The sequence below is a fragment of the Phascolarctos cinereus genome, unplaced genomic scaffold, assembly GCF_003287225.1.
Source record: "Phascolarctos cinereus isolate Bilbo 61053 unplaced genomic scaffold, phaCin_HiC Scaffold_3;HRSCAF=262, whole genome shotgun sequence".
NCBI lineage: Eukaryota > Metazoa > Chordata > Mammalia > Diprotodontia > Phascolarctidae > Phascolarctos > Phascolarctos cinereus.
In genome coordinates this window covers 108,135,570-108,160,541 of record NW_027555736.1, presented here as the reverse complement: position 1 = coordinate 108,160,541, position 24,972 = coordinate 108,135,570, and the positions used below count along the sequence as shown (strand labels likewise).

Genomic DNA, 24,972 nt, shown 5'->3' with positions numbered 1-24,972 from the left:
GTATTAGAATGTCAGCATATTAGTTTTGTTTATTCTGTTGTGATGATTGTTCATTCATGTTTACCTTTTTAATTTTTCTCTTGACTCCCATGTTTGTACTTAAAGAGTTTCTTTTCAGTTCTGTTGGGTTTTTTTCAATAAAGAATGCTTAAAAGTCATTTATTTAATTAAAGTTTCCCCCCCACACCCTTTTTTTTCTCCTGTAAGATTGTACTCAGTTTCCTGGATAAGTCATTCTTGGTTGTAAACCTATATATTTTTTTGCCTTCTGGAATATCATATTCTCAACTCTTCATTCCTTGTATAATCTTGTATAATACTGACTTTGGTTCTTCAGCATTTAGTTCTTTCTTTCTGGCTGCTTGCAATATTTTCCCTTTGACATGGACACTCTGGATTTTGGCTACAATATTCCTAGGAGTTTTCATTTTGGGGTTTCTTTTTGGAAATGACCAGTGGATTCTTTCTATTTCCAGTTTGCCTTCTGGTTCTAAGGGATCTAAACAATTTTCTTTTAAGATTTCCTGAAATATGATTTCTAGGCTATTTTTTTTTTGGTCATGGCTTTCAGGTAGTCTATTGATTCCTAAATTATCTCTTAGATCTGTTTTCTAGGTTAGTTGTTTTGGCTAAGAGATATCCTATGTTTTCCTTTTTTTTTTCTTTCTTCAGTCTTTTGACTTTGTTTTAATATTTCTTGTTGTCTCATATAGTCATTGACTTCTATGTGGTTCAGCCCAATTTTCAGGGAGTTTGTTACTTGGGCAAGGTTTTGTACCTCTTCTGCAAGCTGTAAATTCCCTTTCTAATTCTTTCTTCCATAACTCTCATTTTTTTCTCAGATTTTCCCTCCCATACTCGATCATTACATCCACAAAAAAAACATTCTAAAACTCTTGTTTCGTCGCTTCTAGGAATTCTAGGGTAAGCTATGTTTTTCTTTCAGACTTTGTTGTAAATATTTTGGAGCCTTCCTCTTTTTCTGGGTTTATGTCTTAAACTTCCCTGTCACAATAATGCCTTTTAATGTGGGTTTCTTTTTCATTTATTCATTCTTCCAGCCTACTTCCTGACTTTGGACTCATTGTTAGGGCTGGACCCTGTACTTCTAGATGGAAAGTCTGGGCTGGTCATGTTGCTACTTTCTTGGGCTATTGAATGTTGTGTTATTCCAAGATTTCACTTACAGCACAGACTGGCAATCCACAAATTTTCAGTGCTCTCCAAGTGCTCTTTTCCAGGGCAAAGTCTGATTGTTGTACCCTGATCTGACTTCTGCAGGTTCCTGACCTGGGTTTGGATCTGAACAACAGTAGACTATTTTTTGAAAAACCGTATTTCCATATTAGTCATGTTGTGAAAGAAGAATCAGAATAAAAGGGAAAATCTGTGAGAAAGAAAAAAACAAAAAAGTAAGCTTCAGTAATATACTTCAGTCTGCCTTCAGGCTATATAGTTTTTTCTTTGGATGTGGATAGCATTTTCCATCATGCATCTTTTGGAATTGTCTTAGATCATTGTATTGCTGGGAAGAGCTAAGTCTATCAAAGTTGGTCGTTGTACAGTGTTGCTGTTACTGTGTACAGTGTTCTTCTGGCTCTGCTCACTTCACTCAGCATCAATTCATGTAAGTCTTTCCAGGTTTTTCTGAAATCTGCCTGCTCATCATTTCTTATTTTTTTAAAATTAATTTATTTTGGTTTATCAACAATCACTTCCATAAGCTTTTGAATTTTAAATTTTTCTCCCCCTCCCTCCTCACCTCCTTCCCCAAAATGGTGCACAATCTGATATAGGCTATACATATACATTCCTATTAAACATATTTCACATTAGTGATGTTGTAAGTAAGAATTAGAACCAATAGGAGGAAAGAGGAAACAAAACACAAGAGAAGGAAAAAAATAGCAAATAGTATGCTTCGATCTGCATTCAAACTCCATAGTTCTTTCTTTGGATGTGGATAGCATTTTCCATCATGAGGCCTTTGGAGATGTCTTAGATCCTTGTATTGCTGGGAAGGGTTAAGTTTATCAATATTAGTCATCGCACAACGTGGCTGTTATTGTGTACAATGTTCTCTTGCTTCTGCTTACTTCACTCAGCATTAGACCATACAAGTCTTTCCAGGTTTTTCTGAAATCTGTCTGCTCATCATTTCCTAAAGCACAATAGTATTCCATTACATTCATATACCACAACTTGTTCAGCCATTCCCCAATTAATGGGCATCCCCTCAATTTCTAATTCTTTGCCACCGCAAAAAGAGCTGCTATAAATATTTTCATACATGTGGGTCCTTTTCCCTTTTTATGATCTCTTTGGGATACAGACCTAGTAGTGGTAGTGCTGGGTCAAAGGGTATGCACATTTTTATAGCCCTTTGGGCATAGTTCCAAATTGCTCTCCAGAATGGTTGAATCATTTCACGACTCCACCAACAATGCATTAGTGTTCCAATTTTCCCACATCTCCAACATTTATCATTTTCCTGTTTTGTCACATTAGCCAATTTGATAGGTATGAAGTGGTACCTCAGAGTTGTTTTAATTTGCATTTTTCTAATCAGTAGTGATTTGGAACATTTTTTTCATATGATTATAGATGGCTTTAATTTCTTCATCTGAAAACTGCCTGTTCATATCCTTTGGCCATTCATCAATTGGGGAATGACTTAAATTTCTCATAAATTTGACTCAGCTCTCTCTATATTTTAGAAATGAGGCCTTTATCAGAGATACTGGCTGTAAAAATTGTTTCCCAGCTTTCTGCTTCCCTTCCAATCTTGGTTGCATTGGCCTTGTTTGTGCAAAAACTTTTAAATTAAATGTAATCAAAATTATCCATTTTGCATTTCATAATGTTCTCTATCTCTTGTTTGGTCATAAATTCTTCCCTTCTCCATAGATCTGACAGGTAAACTATTCCTTTCTCTCCAAATTTGCTTATGGTATCACCCTTTATGTTTAAATTATGTACCCATTTGGATCTTATCTTGGTATACAATGTAAGATGTTGGTCTATGCCTAGTTTCTGCCATACTCTTTTCCACTTTTCCCAGCAGTTTTTGTCAGATATTGAGTTCTTATCCCAGAAGCTGAAGTCTTTGGATTTATCAAACAGTAGATTACTGTAGTCATTGACTACTTTGTCTTGTGGACCTAACCTGATACACCACTTTATTTCTTAGCCAGTACCAAATAGTTTTGATGATTCTTGCTTTATAATACAGTTTTACACCCTGGAATGCCTTCCCTTGCATTTCTTTTCATTAATTCCCACGAAGTAGACTACTGCTGGATTCAGTCATTATCAACCAGCTGGAAAATATTGCTGCTTCAGAATGACACAGTTGAGGAGGCAGAGCCAAGATGGCAGAGTAAAGGTAGGGACTCACCTGAGCTTTCCCCCAAACCCCTCCAAACACCTTTTAAAATGACTCTAAACAAATTCTATAAAACAAAAAACAAAACAAAACAAAAACAAATTATAGAGTAGCAGAACCTGTAAAAAGACTGAGTGAAACAAGTTTCACTTGGTCCATAGACCAAAACAACTTGGAAGGTTGATAGGAAAGGTCTGTTGCACCAGGGTGAGAGAGGAGTGCATTCCAATTCAGGCTGTGCCAGTGCAAACTGGGCCTCAACAAACCCTGAATAGGCCTCAGGGCCAATGAATCACTGGCAGCAGTGGTAGTTTCCAGACCTCTCAGCTTATAGGTGCCAAAGACAGCTTAGAAGGTAAGCAGAAAAGGTCTGTTGCACTTGGGTGAGAGTGGAGCATAGTCTAGCATCCCAGCAAACCAGGAGCAGGCTTTAGGAGTGACTGAATTAACAGCAGCAGTGGCAGCAGTGGCAGCAGTTGCTTTTGGAGCTCTCAGCCCACAGATGGTAAGGGGGTTGAACAGCTGGTCAGAAAGAGATAACAGGGGTCTGTTTGCTAGCAGTGAGGCAGGACTCTGTTGCTTTTCCTATACTTCGATCCTAGTCGCAGTCCTGGGTTGCAGTCCCAGGGTGAGGAAGAGCACTAGCATAGTAGAGCTTATGGCAGTAGTGCAGAGGGGACCCTCCTCACAGTTCCAGGGCAGAAAAGAGTGCTTGTGGTCACTCACAGACCAGAGCAAAAGCCAGAGGAGTAGTAAATGCACCTGTCCTTAGATAATACCACCTTGGAAGAACTGAAAATTTATAAGTCTCTAGAAGTATCTCTGAAAACAGGTACACAAAACCTCTGAAGCTTGGGACAGTGTGCCCTCCACCCTGGAAGCAGATCCCTACTTTAACAAAGAGTTAAAAGTCACTTAATAGGCTGGGGAAATGAGCAAACAACGGGAAAAAAAACTATTGAAAATTACTATGGTGACAAGGAAGATCAAAACACAAACTCAGAAGAAGATAACAAAGTCAAAGCTCCTATGTCCAAAGCCTCCAAGAAAAATATGAGTTAGTCTCAGACCATGGAAGAGCTCAAAAAGGATTTTGAAAATCAAGTAAGAGAGGTAGAGGAAAAATTGGGAAGAGAAATGAGAGTGATGCAAAAAAAAAATCATGAAAAACGAGTCAACAGCTTGATAAAGAAGACACAGAATGACACAATTGTAGGTTCCCCTTTGGTCTGGGATTCCTGCCCTGGTTATTCCTCTGTAGGATTCAGACTGGGCTAGAAGCTGGAACTGAGACCCTGCTCTGCTTCTAGGATCTAAGCCACACTTTTGTTGCTTGCTTCTGAATCTTCCTTTTTCTCTGTGTACCTATTAGGGACTATAAAATGCCACCCCTAGGTGCAGGCATCTTTCTTTGTTCATCTGGAACAATGACCTGGAACTTGGTAGTAGGTGATAAAGCTTTCAGTTGGCACTGGTTCTGGTCACGGTACCTTGGTATGGGTTTGAGGGTGCCCCAGTGTGGGTCCGGAGCCTCCTCTTGCTCTGATACACAAATTCTCCATTGTTACTGGAATGTTCCACACATGGTATGCTTCTGGCTAGACTGTATCTCTGATTGTCCATAGACCTCTCTTTCCCCAGGCCAACCTGGGTTAGAAAATTGACTCTCTATGACTTTGTTTTGGATTTTCCCATAAAGATTCAATCTGGTATGTTTTCTAGATCTCTTTGGAGGACTTTTGAGGGAGAGGGAGATTGCTATACTTCTTCCTGATGTTCTCACATCTTTTACTTGGTTTTTAAGATCATTTTTAGCTGCTTTTTTAAAAAAAAAACCTCTCTATCTCTTCTAGGAATTCTGGTTGGACTTTTGCCCAAGCTATATTTTTCTTTGAGGTTTTGCTTATAGATATTTTGGAATCATTCTCCTCTTTTGGGCTTGTGTCTTGAGTGCTTCTGTTACCCTAATAGTTCTTTATGGAGAGAACCTTTTTTTGTTTGCTCAGCATATTTCCTGACTTTGGACTTTATGTTGGTGCCAGGCTCTGTGTACTTCTGTGAAGTACACAGCTAAGTTTTTTCCCCCTTATGGGTTCTTGTGTGTCTTTTTTGGTGTATTGAATGTCTTGTTATTCTGTGATCTCAAGGATAGCTCAGGCTGGGGACCTGTGAGCTTTAGTACTCTCAAAGTGAGTACACTTTTCCAGAACAAAAAACCATCTTGCTTTGTACCACCATTTCATCAGTCAAAACTCCAGCTTGAGCTGTATCTTTGAGACCAGCTTTGTACAAAGAATTGGGGAGAGATACAAAAGGAAGTGATGACACTGTTTTCAAATAATTAGACTCTAGTGGGGAAGTACATACAAAATAAACATTTTACAAGAAATGACCAAAAAAACAATATACAACCATGGGGGAAGAAGATACAGGCACAAATAAATAATTGAAAATTGATGACATGAAATCAGTCAACAAGATTTTGTTAAGCATTTCCTGTGTGCCAAGGACTGTGCTAAGTGCTTGAAGAAATAACCTATGGAAGAAGAAAATCATCTATAGAAGAAATACTCTGTAGAACATGGAAATGCTATATAAAGTGAGTGAGGAAAGATAGGTGACTAGAGATTAGCTGATCAAAGAGAAGGTGGAGGGACAATTTTTCAGTTATTGTAACTAAGATTTGTGCCTACTTCTTAGGTGAGAAGAACAGTATGCATAAAATGCAGTAGAGGTATGAGAATGATTGGTCTATAAAGATTTGTTAGTGAAGATTTTCTCTGAAAAATTTCTTTTTAAACAGATCTCAAATACAAAGCATGGCTTGGTGAGGTGGAGAAAGGCATAAATTTTCTTGCTCCTATTTGGTCTCTTTTTTCCTCTTCTTTTCTGTTGGGTAACAGGACATACTTTCTGTCCTTATACAAAATAATCACTGGGATTCAGAGAACTATTATAATTTTTATTTCTTTAAGTTTGAATTTTTATTGATTTGTTTTTATATTACTTTCATTTCTGAATAACTATCCTACCAATTGAGCAATCCCTTTTAATAGCACAGGAAGAAAAAAAAGAAGCAATTTAGCAAAACTAACCAACACATCAACTTAGTCTGAGAGTATCTGCAGTCCTCCGTTGAAGGGAAGTGGTGCATCTTCTCACCTCTTCTTTGGGGACCACGCATGGCCATTATAATTAAATAGTGTTCAGCTTCATGGAGGCTTTAATTGTTGTTCTTTGTGTTCTTTCATTTACATGGTTGTAGCCATCATGTATATTGTTTTCCAAGTTCTACTTATTTTTGCATCAGCCCATAGATCTTAATCATCCAATTCTTATTCTTCATATTCAATCATTACTTTTGGTGCAATAATATTCCATTACATTCCTGTGCCAATTTGTTCTTAATTAATGCATATCCACTTTGTTTCCACTGCTTTACTACCAAAAAAGTTCTGCTATAAACACTTCTTTTTGTCTTTGACTTCCTTGGGGTATGTATGCCCAGCAAGGGAATCTTTCTTACTGTTTCTCACATAAGATACTCTGTCTGTCATCTCTGTGCTTTTGCACAGACTGTCCTCAGTGTCTGACACATACTCCTTCCTCACCTTCACCTCTTAGAAGTCTTTGTTTTTCTCAAAACTCAACTCAAGCTACCTTTTACATGAAGCCTTTCCTGATCTCCACCTTCCTCATCCCTGCCCCACCAGCTAACATTGCCCTCTCCAACAAAATTACTTGTATTTATTTTATGTATGCTTTTATAGGTACAAGTTGTCTGCCCCAATAGAATGTAAGCTCCTTGAGGGCATAGACCGTTTTATTTTTGTTTTTGTATTTCTAGTTCCTGTTTAATAATAGGCACTTAATAAATGCTTATTGATTAATTGATTTGATTCATCTTTGGGAGGGATCCATTATTTTAAAGATTCATAATTTCATAAATATGTGTAATCCTTCCATTAGCACATATTTTACTCCCCCAAAGTTATTATCTAGTGTTCAATCATGGAGTGTTTAGCCTCTACAAAATTAGTTAGGCTGGTCCTTGGGTAATACACACACACTCACACTCACACTCTGTTGCTGGTTATATTCAATTCACTTCAAAGATTTATTAAATACCTATTGTATGTAAGGAGCTGAAGATAAAAAGACATAAAAATGCTCTGCCCTTATGGAGCTTATATTCTATAGGTGGAAATAGAGATGTAACAAATACACAAACAAACTTAATAAAAGGTAGGAGTGATAAAAGCAAAGTGATCTAGTAAAAGTTGATGCAGGAAAACATTTTCATTTTGGGAAAGTCGGAGAAGCTTTACAAAGGAGGTGGTACCTGAGCTAGACCTTGAATGGAGATAAGTACTTATAGGATCATAGATTTAGAACAGGAAAGGACTGGTCTAACTAACCCTCTTACTTTAGAAAGAAATGAGGAAGGACTGTATTACTGGTATTGGTGGTAGTGGTGTTGAGTTGAATTTCCAAGTATTCCTTCCTTCCTCCCTCCCCCCCTCCCTCCCGTCCTTCCTTCCTTCCTTCCTCTCTTTTCTTAAGAGAAGAATTCTTTATTTAAATGGTTCATTTTAATACATTCTTCATAAGAGGCATTCCTTATAAGGATTCCCCTGACACGAGTGTTTCCAAGGGCATCCTGCTACCCACATGAGCCTCGGGCATCTTCGCCTGGTGTTGGAGCCTGATGGTAGACTATCCAGAGGCCTCCTGTCTTTCACTGGAGCCCACTTGCCCTGACCTGGGTTCAGTGGGCGCTGTAAGAAAGCCTGATTTGTGCTTCTGAGAAGCAATCTATCCAAAGAGGTGGTAGGAATAGGCTTGGAGAGGGAGGGACTGGAGATTTTAGTCTTTCTTTAGTCTTCCCCTCAGAGGGCCAAGATGTCCTTAATCCCCAGAGCCCAGGAGTTCAGCAGTAGCCTCCCTTGAAACGTCCCTCAAAGCTCAACATCATGGTGTCTGTGCTGTGAGAACAGCAAAGGAGAGGAGGCAAACCTCTCATACTTGTCATTAAAAGTCAAGAGCTATATCCTCTTCGTGGGTTCTGGGGTCCAGGCCATGGTCAATGTGTAGGGGATGGAGAGGGGAGGGGCAGTCTAGCATCATCTCCCTAGAAGGAAACATAGGCTTTGGCTGTGTTGGAGGGAACCTTGCCTCTCATCATCAGGTTAATTCTTTTGGCACCCTTCCAAAGGCTTCTCAAGAAGATCCAGGAGTCTCTGGACCTGCTCCTGTCAACAGGAGGAGCAATCTATTAAGTTAGTCTCTTAGTCCCGAAGTGAGAGTGTAGTAGGCATGGAAATGGGAAGAAGGCAAAGATATAGTGGTGGCTGCCAAGGGAAGACCCAAATCCTATTTTCTTTCTTAAAAGGGGCAGGCATTGAAGGAATCATTCTCCTTGCAGCTGTTCACACCTTTCCTCCTTGGAATGAGACAGTATGAGGACAGCAGACATTTGACAGTGGCAGTCAAGGCTAGGGACAAGTTAGAGTCTTTGTCCTTCATTGAAAAGAGGGGAAGGATCCAAGATACTGGGTTCCCTCTGTTCTCACCTGGTAGAGGAAAGGAGTTTGAGCAAGAGTCCAGATGCTCATTACTTTCAGACATCATAGAGATTTCGGGGATCTGGTGAGGGCTGATCAGGAAGTGTCTCTGTTCTTTATTGAGAGAGAGAGAGAGAGAGAGAGAGAGAGAGAGAGTTGTGTATATGTGTGTGTGTGTGTGTGTGTGTAATACAGGAGACGGGTTTTATCTGTCCTCACCTAGCAGAGAGGAGGTTAGATAAGACTCTAAACACCAACTACTTTCAAACAGACGTGAGGATTGCAGGGATCTGGTGAAGGCTAATCAGGGAAGGCCCTGGTCAAAGTCTCTGTTCTTGGATTCAACAGGTTGAAGTCCAAGGATACTGATCCCCTTACTCATCTCTGGGCTTCCAGCAGTCATTTCAGATTCCTAGCATTAAGGAGGAATGCGGTATAGTCTAGTATTATGTACTCTGAGGCATAGGGTCATCAGTGGAGATGTCAGCGTCTAGGTAGGAGCAGCCATTGACCTTTATGGGCATTTGGCAACTCCATCAATTCTAGTTGAGAAGGTGACTGTACGCTGCTTCTGGCCCAGAGAGTGTGGCTTCTTCCACTAGCCCTTCTGTTGCCAGAGGGGCCCATTGTCACAAATGACACACTTCAGGTAGGTAGCTGCTCCTCAGGCCTCCACATTCATTTCCCTCCCCAGGTCCTTGAATGGGTTTTGCTAAGACCGTGCTAGCTGAGGGCTTGGTGGAGATTAGAAAAAAAGAAGGGGTAGCCCCCAGGGGGCTAGCAGGCCTGCTGGTACCTGTTCCCAAATATTTTTGATAATAGCATTATATGTAAGATTAACAGAGAATTAGCATAAGTATATAACACTAAAAACCATGCCCCAGTGGAGTGGTCAAAGGATATGAACAAATAATTCTCAAAAGAATTGCAAACTATTAACAAAACCTATGAAAGATTACCATAGTTTATATGAAGTGGAGAGTAATATTAAATAAGGCTGGAAAGGTAGTTTAGAACCAGATTATGGTAGGTCTTAAATGGCCAGACTAAGGAATGTGTATTTTATTTTTAGTCCAATTAAAAAAAATTTGTTAAATCCTTGTTACATGGAAGTCATTGTTCAAGGTGCTGGGGATACCAAGAGGAAATCAAAATAAAAACCATTTTGCCCTCAAGGGATTTCTATTTTACTGGGAGAGAGGGAATCAATAGGTAAGTCAGTCCAATATAATTTAAGAACAGAGAAAACACAATTATTGAGGATCAGGAAAGGTTTTGAATAGGAACTGGTACCTGAGCTAAGGGTGCAAGCATGATGGCATGTAGAATACTTCCATACCATTGAGAATACCATATATAAATCAGGCTGTAAGAAGACCTGGGTTTCCTTAGTGTCCAATTAGGGACATCACTTCTCTCAGCCTCAGTTTCTCCTTTATAAGATGGGGATCATAGTAGTTTTAGCATTTACCCCTCAAGGTTGTTGTGAGGATCAAATGATATATAGGAAGTGCTTTGCAAACCTTAAGTATACAAGTGTTAAATGCTATTATTATTTTTTAATAGAAATTTAAATGGGGGCAGCTAGGTGGCTTAGTGGATGGAGCACTAACCCTGGAGTCAGGGACCCGAGTTCAAATCCAGTCTCAGACCAGACAATTGACACTTACTAGCTGTGTGACCCAAGGCAAGTCACTTAATCTCAATTGCCTCATTAAAAAAAAATTAAATGTCTTAAAATTGGTTACCATGTGATCCCAAAGTTTTCTATCCAAGTACAGATTTAGCTCTGGAGGTACTTGCTAATACAGCTTGCAAATGAGGCTTCCTTTCAGTTCATTCAGGGCAGCCCTCAGTTCCTTTCTCCTTGCTGTAGGCATAGTAGATTTTAGAATTTTAAGACAGCTGTGTTACTAAATACCTGTAATCACAGAATACCAGTATATTAGAGCTAGGAGGTATCTTAGAGATCGTGTTGTAGTTCAACCTCTCCATTGGACAGACGAGTAAACAAAGGGCCAGGCAGGTTAAGCTACTTACCTCAAGGCCAGGTGGTTAGTAGCAGAGCTGGGACTAGGACTCAGGTCTCTTGGCTCTAAGGTAAGTGTTCTTTCTACTACATGTCATGGCAGTATAGATACTTTTAAAAAAATGGAAATAATAAATGCAGTTTTATCATGTAGACTACTCACTCTTCGAATAGTCTCACTGGACTTATTTGACCTATTATTACTCGAGGAGTGGACAAAGAGGCATAGTGAGAAGGTTGGAACATTGTCTTTAACCAGCATTACCATTGTTTTTAACAAACCAACATTACCTGTCTACCCACAAACACAAAGGCTTCACCAGGTTGTTTGTTGAGACTCCTTACTTTAATTCCAGAAACAAATATATCTACTGGAAATTGGCTTTAGATATATAGATGCCCTATGGGAAACATTTTCTGTTAATACCTGTTGGCTTATGGTGAATCACTTGAGCTGGGGAGTTCTGAGCTGCAATAGGGCTAAAGATGATCTGGTGCCTGCTCTAAGTCTAGTACCAATATGAAAAGCCTTTGGGAGCTGCCTAAAGAGGGGGTAAACTAGCCCAGGTAAGAAAATGGAGCACATCCATGCTTTTCCCTGTGCTGATCAGGAGGGTGATCCAGCCTGTGAGGGGCCACTGCTACACTTCTAGCCTGGCAAGATATTGAGACCCAATTTCAAAAAACAACAGAAAAATCTATTGGCTTAATCTCAGCTTCTGGGATTTTCAGGAAGGAAACAAAATGATTGTGGTCATTAGAAGCAATTGATTTCAATTTTAAAAGGCATTTAATAAGATGTTAAATAAATATTTGGTGAATGGAATGAATATTTATCCCAATTTTAATAATATTAATCCCTGTTTCCCCCCATGGGCATCAATTGATACTTTCCTCACATGATAGGTTGCTCAACGGACAGGCTATGGGTGGCCATGCATTAATCAGATTTCCCTCTTCACTTTTTTGGTAGGTTTGCCAGGATGGTGGATAAGAGTATTTACATCATCCAAGGAGAGATTAACATTGTGGTAGGGGCCATCAAACGGAATGCCAGATGGAGCACTCACACCCCTGTGGTAAGTTAGGGGAATGGGTAGAATTCTAGACTCTGATGGTTTAACTGCTGATTTGCCTTAGGGGATTCATCAGGCATTTTCTGTCACTAAATAAATGTTTGATGAATTGAATTAGGGTTACAAGTTTCTTCTAGTAGGATTTCCAATAATAGAGAAAATAATACTCCATTATATTTGTATAGTGTACATTTTTCAAGGTACTTTCATATTCTTATCTCATTTGTTCCTCTCAACAGCCACATGAAGTAGGCAAGCATTATTTCAACATTCTGCAGGTGAAGAGATTCAGGCTTAGAGAGTTTAAGTGTATTGTCCAAGTTGGTTAGTATGTGGCAGAGCCAGCATTAGAATTTAGGCCTCTTGGTTTCTAACCAAATGCTCTTTCCAGAATTCGGGATTTCCTTTAGCATTGCCTCAGGAATCTTTCAGTTTCACGTTAACCAATAACACATGTTCTTCTTTAACTCATGGTATAAAAGATTTCCTCATTCTATTGCTTTTTCTGGTTGTTTTTCAACATTCAGATAATCACACTTCTACCAGGTATATGTACTAGTAAGTGGTGCTGAATAAGGATTTCAACTCAGACTCTCTCACTTTAAATCTACACTCTTTCTACTTTTCTGTGGTCTCTAACCTTATTGTCTCTGACAGATCTGTAGGTGGCAAGCCCAAGAAAGCATTCTGAACTCTTCCTTGAATTTTGTGGATAGCTTTAGTAGAGTCTACCTTTAGATTTGACCTGTTAGTTTCAAATGCTTTCTGAGTAGGTCATCCCAGTGCTCTGGATTATGTAGGCCAGAGCCTGGGAAAGACTCCTTTTGACTCTCTACTTTACACTGGAATCATTTTGGAAAGTTTTATTTAAGAGACAAGGCTTACTGAACAATTAATTTTCTTTGAGGAGTGGTATATACATTGTTTTAAGAATACCTGTTAGTGTAAAAATATTACAAAATGGATAAACTAGGGGGTGAATATTTACATCATGGAAAAATTTTTCATTTTGTGATACGGATTTGTCATAGGATTCCTTTAAATAGGTTGACCTAATGCAAATTTGAATTGCACAAACTTTTCCAAATATACATGTGTTACATAAAGTAAAACATACCTATATTACTTGTGCTTTTCACAACATTAGTCAGAACCCTGCCAAGCTATGGAAGGTGTTTTTTCTTCTTACAGACCTTACTTTCCCAAAGCATATTTTTTCACATGCTTCAAAAAGTTTTGTATTTAGGCACAGATCAGACTGTTACTTGGGAGCTGTTTGTGGCACTCATGAGAAGTCAAGGAAGACCTGACTTATTTTGTTATTCCTGTTAACTGTATCTAGATGCCAAATTCACCTAAATGAGCTTGACTCTGAGTAAGTGCCTGGTGATATGTCTGGAAAAGAAAATAGTTTATAAATGCTTATTTATGTAGTGTGTGTCTTTGCTGTGAAACCTTTTGTTTGCAGATTTTTTCCTCTATTGAAACCCACTGTCAAGCCCCATTAAAGATAAAATCTTGACCATCTGTAATTCGACCCTACAAAGAAAATAGGCCAGTTCCAGTCACTGATGAATAAGCTTTTGCTTGAGTTGAAAGTGGACCTTCTTATGGCATTCATTTATTCAGAGAAACTATTTTCATTCCATGGCACATTTGGAGGTTTCTAAACTTGCTGTAGCATCCCTCAGAGACCATAGTGGCAAAAAAGGACGGTGCTTGCATGCACAGAAATTATTGTAATGAATATACTCGACCCACTGTAATGAAAGAGAAAAAAGAAAGCAGATAGAATAGGACAAATATATAGGAATCAGTAACGGTAATGACTCTTTTGCCAAGAGCAGAGCTCAGATTAAGAGCCACAGATTTATTATACCTTGGTCAAGTACTGCACTGGGTTCCAGGTTAGGAGGATGGGAATAGGCACATATATTGAAGAGGAGAGGGTCAAGAGGCATAAGACATAATGGGCAATAGCAACCCTATAGATTATAAAGGAAAAGAGTTTGAGCTGTAATCCAGATTTCTGTGGTGCAGAAAGAGCCATTGTCATGCATGGTGATCCTGTAGTAGTTTGGTTGGTATTATGCATCATGACCTCAGAAGCCTTGGTTTGCATCTGAGTCATGGTGATTGGTAATAGTCACATTTTGTTTTAGAAGACGTAATGTGTTATATAGTGAAAGGAGTACTGGACTTGGAGTGAGAAGACTTGTATTTCAATCTTGGCTCTTGCACTTACTAGATTTGTCACCCTAGAGAAGTCACTTAAAATCTTTGAGCCTCAGTTTCCTCATGTGTGAAATGAGGATACCTGCTCTACCTATCTCACAGTGCTATTGTGAGATTCAAATGAGATAATAATAAGTGAAATTGTTGTGTAAGCTATAAAGCACACTCAAAGGTAAGGGATGACAGTCATAATTATTAAGAAAATACTGGGGGCAGCTAGGTGGCGCAGTGGATAGAGCACCGCCCTTGTTTCAGGAGGACCTGAGTTCAGATGTGGTCTCAGACCAAACATTTCATACTTACTAGCTGTGTGACCCTGGGCAAGTCACTTAACCCCAATTGCCTAAAAATTAAAAAGAATTTAAAAAGAAAAAAAAGAAAATACTGATGTGTCTTCATTTGTTGGTTAAGAAGTACTGTGCCAGCATTCTAATTAAGTTTTTAAGGCCTTAAATGGCTTCTTTTTGACTTGAAAGACTTAGTTCCTCATGCTTAATATCCAGCATATAGCCCAGGATGTTTTACTCATTTATGTAGATTTGAGCCAGGAGTTCTATAATTGCACTGCTCAATTATTTTTGTTGTTTTATTTTTGTTAAAACATATGTCTGGATGTTCTAAGACCTGATAGCATAGTGTCTGTGAGGAGAAAACTTCAACCAATAAATACCATATTGACTTTCACTATATGAGAGGCAGCACAATGTAGTAAATAGAGAGTTAGCTTTGGAGTCAGGAATACCTGGGTGTATGTCCTACTGCTGACATGGACCAACTGTCTGACAATGTTATTAAGTGTTGTAGTCCCCTCAGGCAACTCTAAGACTTGCAGAGGAGATGTTGATCTGCATCATCAAAGACAGTTTCCCTACTGGTAGTTATTTACATGAATGAAATCATAGAACTTGACTCTCTCTTTGCTCTTTCCGTTGACTTACATAGTTTCTCAGTCTTGATTTTGAAGAAAAATATATGTTTTCCCCATATAACTCCATATCAGAAGCAGTAAGAGCCCCCTCTGAAGGCCTGGTAAGAGCAATTGAAGAACTGTGAATAACCCTAGTTTTGAAGTTAAAAATAAAGTACTTAGCCATTATTAATAGCTCTTTAATTCCTTTTAACAATTCTTTAGAAGTTTAGCTAGGAGAGAAATTATATTGGGTTTTGGGGTTCAGGAACCATTTATCTTTTCATAAAATATTTACTAAAAATGGAAGAGTTATTAATAGAGAAGGCAGTGTAAAATTCCTTAGTTGGCCTTAACCCAATGTCCTGTTTCTTAGAACTATCTTGCAGCCTTTTCCTTCCTGCTCTCACACATCTGTTGGCTATCTCTTTATTCAGGACAAGTGAGGTGCTGTAAAAGGTGACTAACTTCCCTTTTATGAAAAGAAGCAAACCTCCAACTAGGAATTCTAGTTGGTATCAGAAAAAGAGATCTAGTTCTTGTCCTTCTTGATGAATTTTTCATCGTAATTCCCTTTTGGCCCAATAATAACTTCTGTTTCCATGTGATCTACAGGATGAAGAACGAGATCCCTTGCTACATAGTTTCAGTCAACTAAAGGAGGTATTAAATAATATAACAGGTAAGCTTCCCATTATATAAAGAGAACTACTTACCTGAGACAGAAAATACATATGTACACTTTGGTGTATATGATTTACTTCCTAATGTGTAATATCTCTCCTAAAGCATTGACTATAGTACCACACTCCTAATGAACATTGATTGTTCATTCATTCCATTCTTTTCCCTGCTTTGATATGTTTACTTGTACTGTTTAAAAAACAACAACAACAATAACAGCAAACACACACACACACACCCCTTTCTCCCATCTACATGTTAGCATGCACCAAAGACCAGAAATTGCCAGTAGAAGTTGGGTACTTATTGTTTGATACAAACACAAATAGGCTTTGGATGGACACCTATGCAGTATGTATCTTTTTTTGGAAACTCTGCCATTTTTTTCCTCCTAGAGCAGGATTTTTTAAAATTTGGGTTCTTTGAACTTTTTAAAAAATATATTTTGATAAAATAGTTGGTTTCCTTTGAAATCCTATGTTTTATTTTATAAATTTGAAGACATGATTCTGAGAAAGGGTCCATGGGCTTCACCAGCCTGCCAAAGGGGCACAGAAAGAGACACACACAAAAAGGTTCAGAACCCCTGCCCTAGACAAACTACTGTCAAGTCTTATTGAAGGTAAAGTCTTAACTATTTGTAATGCAGTTTCATTTGTCTATGACTATGCTGCTCAGTGTTTTTACCAGTAATTTGGATGAAGGCTTATTTAATTTTCAGATAATGAAAAAGTGAGAGGACTAACTAACATGTTGGATTATGGAGTCAGGATTCAAAAACATTGGGGTGGGCTAGAATCGTGGGCCTGATTGAATAAGATGAAATTTAACAAAGATAAATTAAATTTCTATGCTTGTGAAGTTAATTATTTTAATCCAAGTATAGGATGTGAAAAAGATCTGGGTTTTAAATGTTTTGCAAACTCAATATGAGTCATGAATATGATCTTGAGGAGATTCTAAGGGAAGGAACTCTACAAGAGAAAGAGCTCTGAGCATAAAGTCACAGGACCCAAAGTTGATTCTGGCTCCATTCACTACCCATATCACCTTAGCAAATCATTTAGCATCTTTGGGCTTCAGTTTCCTCATCTGTAATGAGGAGGTTGGACTAAATGACCCCTAAGGTCCCTTTTAACTCTAGATCTATGATCCTGAGTCATTCATGGTAGCCAATAAAAGCTAAAGCTCTTTTAGGCTGCAGTAAGAAAGGCATAGTATCCAGGTTGAAGAAAGTAGTAATTCTGACATACTCTGCCCTGATCAGGTCATGTCTGGATTACCATGTGCAGTTCAGATACTTTATTTTAGGAAGAATATTGATTAGCTGGAAAGCATCCAGAAGAGATTGTTCAGTATGATTAATGACCTGAAGACCATGGGGAACCTTATGAAGACTGATAGAAGGAACTAGAATTGTTTAGCCTGGAAAAGAGAGATTTGGAGAGGGATTTGCAATACTGTCTTCAAATATTTGAAGGTTTGTCACACAAAAGAGAAATTAGACTTTTAAATTAAAAAGAGACATTTTTAGCAATTGGGGCTGATTAACAATTGGATGGGCTGCCTTTTGAAGTTATCCATTCCTGTCCCAGTAGGTGTTCAACTGAAGGCTAGATGAACAAGTGTTGTGGATCATATAGAAGGGCTTCATGCAGGAGAGTTGTACAAAACAGCTTCTGAGGTCCTTTCCAACTTTAGGGTTGGATGGTTCTGTGGAACATGTTTATATAAATTTATTACAGTCTTATTTATATACCTACACTTACGTACGTTATACTTTTTAGTTGTTAAAATGGTTTGTTTGGGGAAAAAAGGTATTCTTGGTCAGATCTGAGATCCCTTCCAACTCTTGAATTCTGTCATTAGGGCAAATATTATCCCTATTTCACAGATGAAGAAGCTAAAGCTAAGTTTCAGTGACTTTCCCAACATTACATAGCCAGTGAATGACAGAAGCAGGACTAAAACTCAAGTCTTCTGACCCCTTTTGAAATTCGCTTTTCACTAGAATATATTATTTTTGTCCATTTAGCCCAAGTACATTCACCTGACATACCCACTCCTGCCTGTAGTCTAAAGGAGAAGGGTTCTGATCTGTATTTTGTTACCAGCTGATAAGGGGTTGTAGACGGACAGAAGCTATCTGAAGGCAGCTCTGTCTTAGCATTTTTTCCAGAAGAAGTTCCTTTGGACCTATAGTTATTGGAAAATTTTAGCCAAAAAGGATCAAGTAAAGACAGTCCTGACAATAATTAATTTGCAATGTCAATGCATAAACTATATTGTACTTCTGTCTAATAGATAATACCATACGTATGTAATCCAGCTGTTTTAGAAAGTTGGAGTTGAATTATGGGCATAATCCTAGGAAAAAAGAACAAATTTCATTCTTAGAATGAACATGAATGTGCCATGAACAAAGACTACGTCTACATGAATGGGGCCAAGCTTGTACATATTTGGATGGAGTACTCTAGCAGCAGAATGATCAAGCTAGGGAACCAACACTGTTTATCTTTTTGGTATTTTGAGAATCTTGTCCACCTGTAGCAATACTCCCTACTTTGGTCTACCTACTTGTAGTCTGATTACCAACATATGTTCCAGATCTTGTTCATATTTCTTCTCTTTCTTACTTGAGCTTCAGGTCATGGACCATCACACACTACATGGTATAACTCGGTGGTTTAATATGTCTGATGTAGAGCTTGTAAGTCTGCTGCCTAATTTCTTTTTCATCCTTGAATTAGAGAGCTATTTACCTGCTACTAGAAACTAATGAAAACCAAAATGTTTTGGGGAGCCAGCTCTGTCAGATGGTGATAAGAATACTGCTGGAGTTGCCAGGCTATTACAGTGGGGAAGGAGGTAGCAGCATCTTCCAGTGGCTAGCAGATGTGACAGTTGTTGACTCTGATTTATGCCAAGGCTTCCTTGTTGTTTGGGGCTTCTAGAATATGTTACCTGCTTGAATGAATGATAGATTGCAGCCAAAATAGTTCATTTACGTGGTCTTTTAGAAAGTAGAATTGGTTCTGTTGGTGACCCCACACACTGCTGGCTCACAGAAGCAGGTTTATGGGTCAGCTGCCCCTGTGGTCTTGGATTCTTCAAGCCATGACAAATTTTTTGTTTCTTCCGCTGAAACAAACCGATTTTTTCTGACTGGCAGTGTCAGGAGGGTTGCCTCCCTGGAAGCTTGCTAATAAAAGGGTCTGGGAGAGAGCTCTGAACTTGGAGAAAGGCAATTAAAGGGACTCAAGACTTTTTACACATCCAGGAAAAGTGTTCTGCTTAGTTTGAGGCAATAAGGGCAATTCTAGTACTTTCATTCCAAAGTTTAGCACACTAAGATAACCTGTACTTCAGCCTTCAATACAAAATCCCTGAATGTCTGGATCTGGTTCTGGGCTATAAACGCTTGTTCTCTTGCTTTCTGAAGTTGAGCAAAGTTGAGCAAGAGAGTAAGACATTTATCATAAGAATCAATTAATTCATCCTATATTATCAATAAACCAAAGCAAGTTACTGCTTTTTTTTTCCCTTATAAATGTTCAGAGTAGTTGAATGGGAGAGAGTTTGGGGTACATTGGCATCTTTTGCTTCCCCAGTCTTATGGAAAGGGAAGAACCGATTGTTAAAGTATTGTTAAAGTGACTTTAGCAGTCACTATTAATGAAAAGAACTGTTTGGTTATTGTATAACCTGCGGAGTCTAATAAATTAGAATATTGTAATGCAGAAGTTAGAAGGCTTTGACTACTGAAGGTTTAACATGAAAGAAGCCATATATGATCTGGGAACCCTATCTGAGTACTCCTGGCCTAGATGGTGCCTTAATTCATGCACAAGCAAAGGGACTGGCTGAGTTCTTATTCATGACTTGTCCTTAAAAGTCTCTCTTCATCCACATCATCTTCCCATTAGCCTTGTCAGATAGTTGTCCTGAAGAAATTAATGTTGTGGGCCAGAAGCTGGAATGAATTCATGATGTTTGTCTGCAGATCCTGGGGCTATAGTGGGTAACCTCTGGCTGGATTTTCCCACTGTACTCTGAACCCATTGCCTGTTTCAGGCAGCATGAGGCTCAGCTTAGCCTCTTGGCCCAGTTTGTCTTTTTATGTCTCTCTCATTAACACAAGGAAGCACATGGCTTTTATATTTAAATTTATTCAAGCTGTAATCTTTGACATTTGAGTTAGCTTTTAGTACAGTTTTGCATTTATAGTAATATATATTATGTATTTTCTCCATCCCCAAAGAATCTGTTTTAATCTTTTCCGGATGCAAATTTTATGCCGTCTTGTCCTGTCTCCCCTCTTCTGCTCTCCTTCCCCTCCCCCTACAGAGTATGTTTGATCAGGTGTGGCAGGAATATCCACTGTCAAGCTGCGCCCTTTATATTAGTCAATATTATCCTTCTCCCCCCCTCCCTGTCTGCCTGGCCCTTTGGGCTTTCCCAGTTGATTTATAATTTTGGAATTCTCATCGGAGTCTGTAATACAGTTTGTTCATTATTTAACCAAAACCTGTTTAATGAGCAGAGAGAGGCAATGTAAATGTTAGGCATGTTGCAGTGAAGTACCTTTGGGCTCCTCAGGGCGGGTGGACCATTAACTCTGTTGTGCCTGCAGTGCTAGGGTGCCCTAACTGGGGTGGGGCTTGGGAAGGAGAAGGGTCACTGCTTCCAGCTTCCTTCCCCTTAAGTCCAGTCATGGGTACAAATTTCAAGAAGTTATTCTCATCCCACTAGGTGGCCTATTGTGTCCTTTCGAGCTCCTCTTGTTGAAGTTGCCCCCTGTCACGTCGAGGCCATGCATAGAATCTGTGGTTTGGAGAAAGTAGGATGTCTGATCCTTTCCTGGGTTTCAGACCTGTCTGGCACATGTAGACAGACTAGAAGGGAAACTGCCAATCTATATGATCTGTGGTCTTTGATTATTATAATTTTTTTTAATTCCCAGGCTTTCTGAATCTGTGTAGGGCTCAGAATCCATGGGCATGGGGAGGGCAGCTGTGATTTCTGGTATTTGAATATGTTCAATATACCTGCTAGTATTTGATTCCTGATACTTTGATTCTGCCCTCTGGAAGAACTCTTTCACTGACCTTTGACCTAGATCACTAAACAGGGATTCTTTTGTTAGCGAGCTAGTCAGTCTGCTTTTGGAGTTAGAAGCTCAGATGTTTTCTGGTCTAAAGAATAGGGAAGCATGATATTCTATGTGCCTCCTGGTTGTCATTGGTGCCGATGTATATAAGGCTGTAGTCCCAGGGCTGAGGCAAGAGCCTCCATGATGATACTTTTGGAGTATAACAGGGCATAGATTGCAATTGAGAATAGGGTGTTCTGGCCCTTCAAAGCAATATCTAGGGAGGAAAGACCCACAGAAGGGGAACTGCATGGATGTTTTTTCTTTCTCTTTCACCCTTCTACCCTTTACTTGGTGTTGGCTCAGCTCCAGGAATGTAGTATGACCTAGGGTCACCTGTTCTCCTGTTACCCCAGATGATTTATGGGAGACTAGGGTGGTTTGAAGGCCTATTGTGGATCTTGTGCCTGCTTCTGAATAAAATTATTGTTTGGATCCCTGATCAAATCCCTATTTCAATCCTGGAACTAATCTAATGCTTGAGTGTATTCACTTTTCAAGAGGTTTGCCTGGGTCACTCTGATTCCTAGGGTTCTTCCCACTTCAGAGATATAGTCTGGAGTCACCCCAAAATGCATTCAGGCCCACCTTTCAGGGAGTGGGACCCTTTTTCCCAGGACATCACGTTATAGAAGATAGTCCATGAATGACAGAGATCTGCTTCCTCCTCGTATTTATACAGATTATTTGTTTTGACTTTTCCAAGCAAAGCAGCTCTGACCAGAACTCAGTTTTTCCTAAAGCCATTTGATGGTGTGCAGAATAATTTGAGGAAATAAGCAATTTTCTTACCCAAGTCACCTGCATAGCAGGACTCTGTATTTTAGTGCAGGCGGGAAAAACAGGTGCCTCAAGAACGTATATGTGTCAGTAGTTTATTTAAATATGATTTATCCTGGGCAAACACACCTGTGTGTCAGTGTCAATTCTGAGTTTGTGGATGCAGAACCAGGAGGTTTAAGTCTGTCTAACCTCTAGAGGTTAGTAGAATGTGTTTAAATAGAATCTGAAAATCAGGTTGGGGAGGATTATGTAATTTATATAATTTAGCACCTGGCCTAAGCCTCTTAAATTCAAGCTTCAGGGTTGAAATGAAACTTTGGGAGTATATATCCTATCTGATGTTTGTTTTGTTCCTCCTGGGAGGCAAGGAATTGGAAAAAAGAGATTTCAATGGTCATTGTCAAGAGACTTTGTGTATTTATTTGAATGGTGTAGAAGTAGACCATCTTGCATGATCTACTCTTCCACCCCACTCCATCTGCATATGGAAATGGTCATACCTTTGATCTTGTGATCACCTACAAATGCACCACTTCTATGTTTATAAACTCTGAAATTCCTTTATCTAATCACAGTCTGTTGTCATTCTACTTCCCACTCTGCCACAAAGCTTTAAAACGTTTTTGTTACCCTGATCATGCTCTTCAATCCCTCCACTCATCAGTTCTTTCACAGGCCATTGCCCCTCCACTGGCAACTGTCTCTTCCCTTCCCCATCTTGACTTCTTGGTGAACTAGTTCCATTTTATACTCTTTTCTTCTCCTAAATTTCTTACTCCCTTGTCACAGTGAAGATCTTGGCCTGTCATGCTTCAGCCTTGGATCATACCCATCATCTGCTGCCTTCAATTTTACTTTCTTGTTGCTGAAAGAAGTTGGAAAAGTTGCAAATCTGTGTGGATCGAGTCCACTATAAATTCATGTTATATAATCTCAACCAGGCCCTCACCAATGCAAGCCAATACTTTATACCTTCTTAACTGACTCATTATCCCATTAACCAGCTGCTTATAGCTATTTTCCAAATGTTTTCATCCTTCTTCAAGCCTTTCATGGCTCCCCTGCCTCTACCATCTCAGGTGAAAACCTTGCCTCCAATTTATTTCACTGAAAAAACTGAAGCCATTCACTGAGAGCTGCCTCTCTTCTCCTCCTCCTCTCACATCACTAAAATGCCTTCTCCCACTTTCTCCTCCTTCACCCTTGTCTCACACGAAGAGGTGGCCCTTCTTGTCAAGACAAACATTGCTACATACACAAGTGACCTCATTCCATACCACTTTTTCTCCAGCAAATTGCCTCCTCTGTCATTCCTACTTTCTCATTAATCTTCAATTACTCCTTGTTTACTGACTATTTTCCTCTTGTCTACAAACATGTGTCCACCATCCTCAAAAAAAATCTTCATTTGATCCATCTATTCTCACTAGCTGTTGTCCTTCATCTCCCCTCCCTTTTGTGGTTAAATTCCTCAAGAAGGCTGTATATAATTGCTCTACTTCCTTTCTTCTCACTCTCTCCTTATCTCTCTGCAATCTAGCTTCTTTTGTCATAATTTAATTGAAAATACTCTTTCCAAAGTTATCAATGATGTCTTAATTTTCAAGTCTAATGACCTTTTCTCTTGAACTCTTTGCAACCTTTGAAGTTGTCATTCATCATCTTCTCTTTGATTTTCTCTCTTCTCTCTAGGTTTTAATGAAACTGTTCTCTTCCTACCTGTCTGACCATTCCCTCTAAGATTTCTTTGGTGGATCTTAATTCAAGTCATACCTGGACTAACATATCCCCCAAGTCTCTGTCCTGGACCTTCACTATTTCACTTGGTGATCTCATTAGCTCCTGTGGATTCAACTATCATCCTGTGAAGATGATTCTCAGTTTTATTGGTCCAGCTCTAACCTTTCACTTGATCACCAGTTTCCAACTGCCTATTGGCCATCTTGCGTAGACTACTTAAAACTGCACTTAATTTCCACCCCCAAACCTCTCCTCTTCCTTCTTTATTACTGTGGAAGGGTACCCCTATCCTTCAGATCACTAGCCTCACCACCTAGGTGTCATCCTCAACTTCTTACTCTTCCTCACACCCCATATCCAATCAGTTGTCAAGTCCTGTTGTTTCTACCTTTGTAACATCTCTCATATATTTTTTTCTTCTCTGACACTCCTACTACCACCAACCTGGTAAAAGCCTTCATCACCTCATGCCTGGACTGTTAAAATAGCCTTTCTCTTGGTCTCCTTGCCTCAAGTTGACTGGAGTCAATCCTCCACTGAGCTATCAAATTAATCTTCCTGAAGTGCAAATCTGACTGTCACCCCTCCCCCCCACCTCCCCATTCAGGCATTTCTAATGGCTCTCCATTGCCTCTAGGATCAAATACAAAATCCTCTATTTGGCTTATAAAGTCCTCCATAACGTGACCCCTTCCTACCTTTCCAGTGTTACACTTTACCCTCTCCCTACCTCCACTGTCACATACTCAGTAATCCAGTAACATTGACCTTCTTGCTGTTCTTTGAACTCTTTGATGAGCATTTTCACTGGCTGTTTCCTGTGCCTGAAACTCTCTCCCTTTTCATTTCTGCCTTCTGGCACCCTTCAAGTCTCAAAATCCCACCTTCTGCAAGAAGCATTTCATGTTCTCTCTTAATACTAGTTTTTCCACTGTTGATTTTTGTCATATATATGTATATATACATATATATATATGTATATATATACACACACACACACACACACACACACACATATATATATATATATGTATATATACACACAACACACACACACACACACACACATATATATATATATATGTATCTTGTTTGCACATAGCTGTTTTCACATTGTCTCCCCCATTAGAATATAAGCTTCTTCAGAGAAGGGGCTTTCTTTTACTTTTGTTTGTACTTCAATGCAGGCTGACTAGTGGTATTGCCCTCAGCCTAAATAGGAATCATATAGATGTTTTCACTTTTGATCAGTGTAGGTATAAAACAGGGGCTAGTACAACATTTGCTATGCCATTATGAACCAGAGGAGAGAGACATTAAGAGAGGAGGTAGCTTTTTCAGTAGAAGATAAGCTGTTCTAACAGCATAAATAAACAATGGAAACCTAAGTAATGTAAAAATTAAGAGAGTTCCT

At 39.1% G+C, this 24,972-nt stretch overlaps 1 protein-coding gene across 6 annotated transcripts in view; it reads left to right on the top strand.

Annotated features, from left to right (window-relative positions):
* GBF1 (golgi brefeldin A resistant guanine nucleotide exchange factor 1) overlaps positions 1–24,972 on the top strand; it is a 130,393-nt gene that overhangs the window by 10,765 nt on the left and 94,656 nt on the right. For all 6 annotated transcript variants that reach the window (XM_020967326.2, XM_020967307.2, XM_078151089.1 and 3 more), the window contains exons 2-3: positions 11,952–12,057; positions 15,812–15,878. In XM_020967326.2, the coding sequence (XP_020822985.1) occupies positions 11,962–12,057; positions 15,812–15,878 (163 nt within the window). In that variant the 5' untranslated portion in view covers positions 11,952–11,961. The remainder of the gene's footprint in view (positions 1–11,951; positions 12,058–15,811; positions 15,879–24,972) is intronic.